This window comes from Mastacembelus armatus, chromosome 10 (assembly GCF_900324485.2).
Source record: "Mastacembelus armatus chromosome 10, fMasArm1.2, whole genome shotgun sequence".
NCBI classification, from domain to species: Eukaryota; Metazoa; Chordata; class Actinopteri; order Synbranchiformes; family Mastacembelidae; genus Mastacembelus; species Mastacembelus armatus.
In genome coordinates, this window is record NC_046642.1 from 13,407,609 (window position 1) to 13,416,608 (window position 9,000).

The 9,000-nt window shown below is 41.7% G+C and overlaps 1 protein-coding gene across 2 annotated transcripts; it reads left to right on the top strand.

Annotated features, from left to right (window-relative positions):
• Nucleotides 1–1,664: 1,664 nt before the first annotated feature.
• dele1 (DAP3 binding cell death enhancer 1) lies at nt 1,665–7,346 on the top strand. 2 transcript variants are annotated; one of them, XM_026331315.2, is made up of 12 exons: nt 1,665–1,884; nt 3,461–3,578; nt 4,027–4,129; nt 4,344–4,488; nt 4,654–4,878; nt 4,982–5,061; nt 5,200–5,287; nt 5,406–5,548; nt 5,643–5,801; nt 6,005–6,097; nt 6,471–6,630; nt 6,792–7,346. In XM_026331315.2, exons 1-12 carry the CDS (start codon nt 1,854–1,856, stop codon nt 7,046–7,048), a joined length of 1,602 nt encoding a protein of 533 aa, XP_026187100.1. In that variant the 5' UTR covers nt 1,665–1,853; the 3' UTR covers nt 7,049–7,346. The 2 variants fall into 2 exon arrangements, with proteins under 2 accessions (XP_026187100.1, XP_026187101.1); XM_026331316.2 differs by having other exon boundaries at nt 6,795–7,346.
• Nucleotides 7,347–9,000: the final 1,654 nt, after the last annotated feature.

Here is a 9,000-nt window from a genome sequence, read left to right on the forward strand (position 1 = left end):
AGCAAACATTATTTGGCAGCGCAGAGATCTTGCTAACATTACAGACTCCTCCAGGCTAGACTTATTTGCCCGAGGAGGATGGTAAGTGAAAGGCATGATGACTGTGTCACCATGGAAACTAGTCAAGAAGTGAATTACTCTAAGTGTAATCAGGCGTCACAACTGCAGATCTTCTCCCTCCAGCACCATTCAGACCCATCTGACTTTAAGAGGGTAAGTTTCCAGTAAGTGCCTGGGCAAGCGTCACTGTTTGACCTACGGGCAGAGCAGACAAAAGCCAGAATGTCCTGCAGAGTGACTGATGAGCTCTGGATAGTTTACTAAATCAACCCTTGGACCTATGAGTAAATCCTTTATAAAAGTAGGTAGACAAAAAAAAAACAACACAAATAGACATCACATATCACATCACAAGCAAACATTTTACAGTCACTTTACCAGCACCTGCTTTCCTCATTAAAGTGAAGTCTCCTTATTCACTGCACCACCTCACTGCCCATTACAAATTTACACCAAAACCTGAGCTGACACTCTAAACCTGAAAACCTTAACTAGCTCTTACAAACATTTATGTGTCCTCAGAGAAAGTGTACATGAGCAAGAAGTGCTATAGATGCAAGAAGCCTCAGAATTAACGGGAGAAAGATGGTTAATTTTTAATTAGACACCATCATAAAACCTAGTGGTCTCTATGCCTTATTCATGACCCTGCAGAAACTTCATTTCAAAATAAAATATTTCTATCTTTCAGTGATCTGAATTTCTACAAATAATTGCTTTGGGGAAAGATAGGAGACAGTGAATATTCTTTTATTCTTTTTAGGATATTTCAGGAAGGTTGAAATGGCATTTTTAAAAATACTGATTCCTTTTTTATAACCTGTACCTCCCATAACCTATAATTAAAATTCATGGGGAATGTTACTACATTTACTATTTTTGTCTTGTAAAACTGCAAAGATAGCCTTTCCATCACCATCTTGACCTATTTAAAATTATTATTTTCTTGTTTACCAGCCAAACACAATATATCTAAAATTATTAATTTTAATTTATCTTTATATATTCACTTAACAGTTTTTAGCTATACTCTCAAATACACTTTTCAGCCCTGCATCCTGTTCCATATGTTTTAAATGTAAATGTGGAAGCACAGCATTTTTTTGGTGATCAATTTATTTTTTCTGATCAACCTAAAAATAGTCCAAATTAAAAATATCTAGTCCAACAATACTCACATAAGCCTACATTGCCCCCACTAGGTGATGAATAAATGAAATGAAAGAATTATTCACACATAAACCATAAACTTCAACATGTATGCAGACTAAGAGGACAATATGCTGTTGAGATGCAAATATGAACAACCTACATACAGTTTATTATTCTAGGAGATATCCAAACAGTGGAACTTTGTATAAAATAATACACTCACACAGACTGAGATTACAGCGACACAGAAAATCGTACATGCAACATCTGAAAACAATATAACATTATAGTCAATACGACCTATATCAAATATAAGAAAAGTATTATGTAAGTTATTATTATCACATCACTCTGGGCTGCCTGTGTCTGTCTGTAGTTCACCCACCCACCGCACGATGGCGCTACGAAAAGTTTAACCACCTCCAATTTCCTCGGTTGCGTCACCTGAGCCACTTCCGACTGCGGTCCTCTCCCAACAACTCGTGACCGATTTTATTTACCAGCAGCAAACCTGCCGGATAGGAGTTGTTGTATAACAGCGGCTGTAGAGGGTATTAATGGGCCCGGACGACCCCCGGGTAAATCGAAACATGTCTCCTCGGACATAACGCGCCAATTGCAGCTGCTGTAAAAGACGAACCATGTGGAGAGTCCAAGGTCTTGTTGGCAGAGGTGAGAGAAATGTCCCTGACAAACGCTGTATCGCAGTGCATGGTGTTTCTACACGCAGATGAATTATTGCCAAGAAAAGTAATAAACCCTGTTTGTTGTGACGCCCCAGTAGCGTAACGTTAGCTAGCTATGGCGTTTAGCTAACAGCTAGTGAAGCGTCCATTCATTAAAAAAAGTGTAAATAAACTCTGTCATTGCAACAGACACTCCCAGCTTTTCTTCTTTTGGCTCTTTTGGTTTCAAGGTAGTGAACCCGCCTCATGACACTGACGGTTTCTGGACCTTTCGATGAAACTAAACGTTCCCAGAGACTGTTCAAGGCTGAGCTGTAGCTAATTCTGTTGTAACAGGGCAGCTGTGTAACTTAAGCACTACAGTGTCATGTCCCATTAATAGTCTTTACCATGTTGATGTTAATGTTTTAACTAATGTTGGGCTTAAGGCTTCTGATAGGCTGAGGTAATGTATTGTTATTGTTATTGTTGTTGTTTTTTGTTGCATGTGAGGTCATGGAAAATGCACGTGACCTTCATTAAACACCTGCTTGTTTTATACATACATATATAGTTATAAATGTATATCTATCTGCAGGTCAGTTTCCTCAGAACATGTCTTATAAGGTAGCTGTTAAAAAATAATTTCATTTTATGCTTTGTTTACTATGGTGTCTGTCCATCAGTGCAAAACATGGCAATATTTAATTTAGGCCAAAAAACAGTTCATATTTTATGGCTGAAAGCAGCAAATGTTTTGGCTCTTTTGCTGGAAAGTTGCTCTAATAAGTGACTTAAATGTTTCAGAACTAAAAACAGTTCATTTATTTTAATTTATGTACATCTGTTTAATCCTTCCAACTATTCTGTTCATTATTCAGGTCCAGGTCACATTTAATTAAAGCAACCAATGCCAGTGATTAATTCATATATCTTCAGAGATCATTGGCAGCTCAAATAAAAATGATAAGATTATATATTCATACTTTCATACAGGGGCTGGTATTATGAAGAAGGTATTACATTGTGTGTTGTATTCAAATCCTCACCCATTTCTTTGTCAGCATCCTGACACTTTTTGTGTCAGGCAATGTACACAAATTAACCAATCTTGTTATATTATTTAGGTTCTTTCCATCTTGACCACTTTACATTTCCAATAGTTTTTGTTAAAGAAATTAACTGATTAGTAGCTGCAACTCCTGAAAAGGCCTTTGGAATTAGGTACCTGTTACAAGCGGATTCACTGGCTTAACTTCTAGTTAATTAATTAGTTGTAGTGTCTTTTAGTTAGGTCAGCAACACATGCAAAAAAGGGAAAATTGTCTACAGTCAACTATAGAATTCAAAATAAACAGACAATGAAGACTAAGAAACAAAACTAAAATAACTTGTCTCATGTGATGAGTCTTGTTTTAGTGCCAGATTACATTATTCTTTTCAGGAAAATGTATTAGCATAAGTCAGTTATTTCTGAATAAGCCCAAACTCTTGTCTTTCCAAGAAATCTGAAAAGTGGACATGAATATTACATGTTCTGCTTTTTTTTGTTTTTTTTCTTTTGTCTTCCCGCTGCTTCTCAGTTCTGCAGCGATGCCATGGCAGCAACCCTCTGCGGCTGCCCCAGAGTCACCATGTGGAGGACGAGGTCATCAGCAACTCAGCTGTCCTCTCATCCTCTCGGCACTCCTCTGACAGCAGGTAACTCCCACACCCCCCTTCTTTGTTGTTCACTCTTCACACTTTGTCGAGGTCTGACAGTGAAACCCTATAAAGAAAGCAACAAAAAATAAGAGGCTGAAAGCATCCGTCTTTCATGGCAGACTTTTTTGACCTCCAGCCACTGGTCATCTTATCAGTTGATGAAAACAGAACTTTTGAATGAAGGTCACACCCTAGAGACAACACTCATCTCTATCCCTTTACCCTTTATTTGAACCCCTTCTCTCCTTCTGGCATCGGCACAGCCACACTTTCAGTTAGTTGCATCATCCAGCACCATCTGCTGTGTGTGTATGAACAGGGTTAGTCAAGGGAACGGGCAAAGCCTTCAGTCTGATACAGTATTTCTGTGATGCCTGAATACAATACAACAGTAAAAAACAGACATATAATTGTCCAATTTTGTTTGTGCTTTTATTTCTCTTAGCTCTCAGAGAGAGGAGGATGGAGAAAGAAGGAAGAAACAGAGGACCTTTCAGTTTGGCTGTGCTGAACTCCCACGTTACACTGCACTTGATGCTGTGGGATTGGTATGTCCTCTGTTGTTACGTCTTCAAATGTTAATGTATAACCCAGTGACTTAATGCGTTTACCGTCCCATCTGAACCTGAATTCTCCATTTAACGTGCTTTTTGTCCACATGTAAACTTAAAAGCTGAGGAGTGTTGGCTCTGTGGTATATACAGTAGAACACATCTTTATGGACAAGAAGACAATGACAGTGATGCTGCCGTTTCTCCACAGGGTGCAGCAGCGGTTCTGTTCATGCAGATCTGCAAGAGGATCCACTCCCAGTTCTCTTCTACCACCGAACCAAATCCGGCATCTGGAATACTGACATCCCCCTCTTCACTACACAAGTGTGGCTACCGCATCCTCCTCGAGGCCTGTGAGTCCTTATGGCAGCCAAACTATAAGACCCACTGATGCACCAGGTTTTTCATCTCAGCTGATAGAATCTATTGCCAAAAAAGACATTTAACTCTCACCCAAACCCCTTTTTTAATGTTGTGATCAGAATCCTGACGTTTTTTTTTTTTATTGGTTTCTGCAGTATCCAGCCGTGATGTCCTGCCCAGAGGAAGGAGTGTGTTGTGTCTGCAGGCAGTGCCTGAGAGACAGAACCAAGATCAGTCCTCGGTTCAAAGTAACAGCAGCGGTAGCAACAGTACAAGTGACGACAGTCCTGATGGCAGCAGTGAGCGGGACCATCTGACTGCTGACTGCTCCAGCCCTGACCACCCATGGGCGCATCTTAACCAGGATTCACCTGTACTGGGTTTGTTCTGCACTTCTCATATTTTGAAGAAAATTTTAAAACTGTGTTTTCAAAATAAATGTTAGTCTAGGAAAATAATGCATTTGTCTTTCTGGACTCACAGAAGAAATATTTGTGTCAGCATCAAGCCCTCTGCAGAATGATACCAGCCAAGCCAAAACAGAGACAAAAGATGCCGCCAAGGTCAGAGTCTACTTCCTTTAGTTTGCATAAAGTTTATTTTTAAAGAAACCAGTATTTTATCTTTATCGTTGCAAAGGACTGATAGACATGTCATCTGATCTCGACTGTTTTTTGTGTTATCGCCTTCTGTATATCCAGGATTCGACTAATGAGAGGCTGGCCGGGGCAGCGCTGAACCTCAGTCATGTGGGAAACACTAGTGTTCCTGTTATTCTCAACATCATTGGTAATGATTCATTAACACAGTTATACACTAAATCATTTTCACACATTCGTCCCTGCTCAAGGAAATATATTTTAACCAAACCAAATTTCATATGTCCTCACTTGTTTCTCTGTGGCAGGTCTAGAAAGTGCCAAACGTGAGAAGTACGTGGAAGCTTTCACATGTTTTCTAGCTGCAGCTCAGCAGGGTTATAACAAGGCTCAGTTTAACACCGGTGTGTGCTATGAGAGAGGCAGAGGAGTCAGCAAGGACAAAGACAAGGTGAGATGCTTATTCCATCTGAAAATCATCATACTTACTCTCATCCTATTTCAGAAATTAGTCTTGAGAGGGTTGTTTGTGTTTTCCTCTCTAGGCTCTGTATTACTACAGGCAGGCGGCAGCTGGAGGTCACAGACAAGCTCAGTACCGCTATGCAAAGCTGCTCCTGACCAGCAGGGGGCACCAGAGTTTAGAGGAGCTAAACACAGCCATCGACCTGCTGGAACAGGCTGCTGCAGCTGGGCTCACCAAGGTAGAAATCATGAGAAAATTTATAACAGAACTAAAAATGTGAGAAAAATGGAAACGACTCAGATGAAATTGTAATTATGCTGATGAACAAGTAGAGATTAGAGATGCTAGGTTTCTATAGGTGTAAGTATGGAATCCACTGGTATGTCCTGGTTGTGTGCTCTTATTTAATAAAACCAACTCTGCATTTGTGTCCCCCTTAAGGCTCAGCTCTGCCTGGCTTCGGTTTACTCTCAAGAGCTGGTGAGGGACGGGAACAAGTCTGTCCAGTACCTCAAGATGGCAGCAGAGAGCGGAGTGAGTGCCCTTCTAGATGATTCTAGAGTTTTATCAATGGCTTTATTTGTGAGATTTCACCTCCCTCCTGGTGTAGTGTATCAGTCAGTCTACATTAGCAAGCAGGGTGTCCTAGCCTTTTCTTTGTGTGAGTATTTACAGCTTGTCAGTAGAACATTTCTCCTGAGGAGTTTTCCAACTTTCTGATGCCATTGTTTTGATGTAATACTATCTGCTGCTTGTACTGTCTGTTAGATGAGTCACAGATACTGTATATTGTGAGTGTGTTCTCTGGCCATACTACTATCTGTGTTAATGTGTTTGTTGTCAGTTTGTACAGCTTCAGTCTGCCTCTACACAAATGCCATCAAGTCCTTTGTTTATCTTTGTTCAGGATGACACCGCCCTGCTGTTCCTTGGTCAGTGTTATGAGAGCGGCTTTGGGGTGCAGCAGAATCTGACAACAGCGATTGAATTGTTCAGAAAAGCGGCTCAGGCAGGCAGTAAGCAGGCCACGAGATTACTGACGCCTCCTAATGACACAGACAACAGGGGTAAGCACAAATGTACCATTTGGGGAAAAACATGCACTGTGTTTTGTGTATTTGTTTCTGAAGACACTGTGTAGAATAAGCTTTCAATGACCCGAGACAGCAGCAATAATATCTTTGAGAACAAGCAATTCATTTTCCTTCTGTCTCCCTCCTCTCTTTAGCAGAAGATGCAGTGTTGCGCTCCATCCGCTCGGCTCCGTGTTTCCCTGTAGCTGACCGTCAGCTGCAGCTGCCGCTCTCCTCTGTGGTCAGTCGTGTCCCTCCCTCCACCAGTCACACCCACACCCTTCCCTTCCTGCCTCACTCCTGGAGCACTGGGAACCTGTGTGCCCCCTCATCACTCTCCTCCATCCCTCTCCACCTCCAGCCCCACAGCACAGAGGGAGGAACATGCCAGTGGACTGTTGGAATAGGCTAGTTACCAGCCTGAGTCATGTATTTCATAATGTGAATGTACTTTCACCAGAGAAGAAAGGTAAAGTTGTTTTAGGTGTGTGTATAGTGTGAAGTCTGGATTAGAGTGAATGAATTTTCTACATTGTCAAACATCTGACGTGTTAATATATTTTTAATACTTTTGTAAATCTGAAAGAGATTGTGACTACAAACAATTTCTTTATTATGTGCAGAATGAGCTTTTCTGTTAAACTTCTATACAGCACATCATGTGGTTCCTTTCTATGCTTCTGTGTGAGTAAACACATAAAAAGCTTTATCAATACAATATTTTGTCTCCTTGAAATTGCATCGCTGGCCTTACACTGATGAAACAAAGAGCTATCAAGGAACAGCTTCAGATAAAAAAGGTCAATTTGTGTTGTTTACTGATGTAGTGGACCTGCTGCTACACATGCCAAACTGTGATGCAATGTGAAGAGGATGTTCTACTGTTAAACGCACATGTAACATAAAATAATTAAAACATAATACCAAAAGACTTTATAGAGCAGTCTGAGTATTTTCATAACTAATTACTGAATTCACTGATGAGTACAAATATGATTTCAGGGGGAAGAATCTGTATTTCCAAACATTTTAAGATAAAACTTTTAAGTAGCACTGAATTTAAGCATAGTCTGGGTTTGTCCCCTGTATGGAAAGACCTTTAGAGCTGGTAACAGCAGTAGTTTTACCTATGCTTTTATCAGTCCTCGATAATTACCTGGAGAAGTAAAAGTGCCTGTTTGTTTCAGGGGCCAGGGTGATGGTCCCATGGTAGACCATTCATATTTCTTCAGGCATGACGTAAGACTCTGCTGGAGAGTGATTTCATTACCTGAGTTGCACAATAACACCGGTAGATTTATTATGGTTGCGTCGCTTCCTTGCACCGAGCGTCCTGCGTCCGCGGCTCTGATTGGCCGGATGGCTGTGAGCTCCACAGCGCCGCGCCGCCCCGGGATCCTCTGGCGCAGAGAGAAAACGCAGCTGATCCAGCCAGCGAGCACCGAGCTGGGTTGGGAGGGCAGATGATGGGATGTGATCCAATACGGGCGGCCGGCTGCAGCTACGGGTGGACTGGCACTTAAAAGTGGCTTTCGACCTCGGCGCTGCTCACTACTCTGCTTGTGCGTGTGTGTGTCGTCGTGGGAGCGGAGGCGCAGAAGCCCGGAGGCTGAACGAAGCGGTGAGTGGATGTAAATAGATGCCTCGATGGGATGCGCTCCCCTCCCAGTGCGGCGGCGGCGGCGGCGGCGGCAGTGGTAGTGCTGGTGGAGGGGGGCTGGAGAGAGAGAGGGACAGGATGCTGAAGATTTACTGCGTCTATCCACATATCGACAGCTTTGCTTCCGCAGTATGGGCAACTCCATCTTTGCATCCTTGGCGTCATGGTAGATTTAAAGATGATCTGATGCTGTTTCTGACATGTCAGTGAGGGAGTTTCCTGAGGAGACTGCAAGAAGCGAGGGTCTAGGATACTCCACCCATGACATCATCGACTTTTTCAAGTTCATTTTCTCCCCCTGCTCCTGCTTTCATCTGTTGCGTTTCGCTCCTAAAGCAGTGGGTGCGGGTCAGAGTTGAGGAAAGGGGGCCTGCCAGTATAACTGATGATTTCCTCAGACATGTTAAGATTCCTGTTAATATCTGGAAATTATCTGAACATATATATATTAAAAAAATGTTCTTAGAATTAGATTTTTCTTTTTAGGTGACCTTCAGGTGAAAGCACTTGCCTGGAAACCCTGTGTATAGACAGTATAATCAACTACTGTGCAGGTATAGATCCTGTTTTGACACCGTGCTGTAAAACAATAGAGACAGAGAACTGTTTTGCCTGTCAAAGTTTAATTCTTAAATCTATATAAAACCATTTCTAGTTTTCTGTATTTGTTGGAAGATGCAAGGAAACACACATCCAGGGCAGAT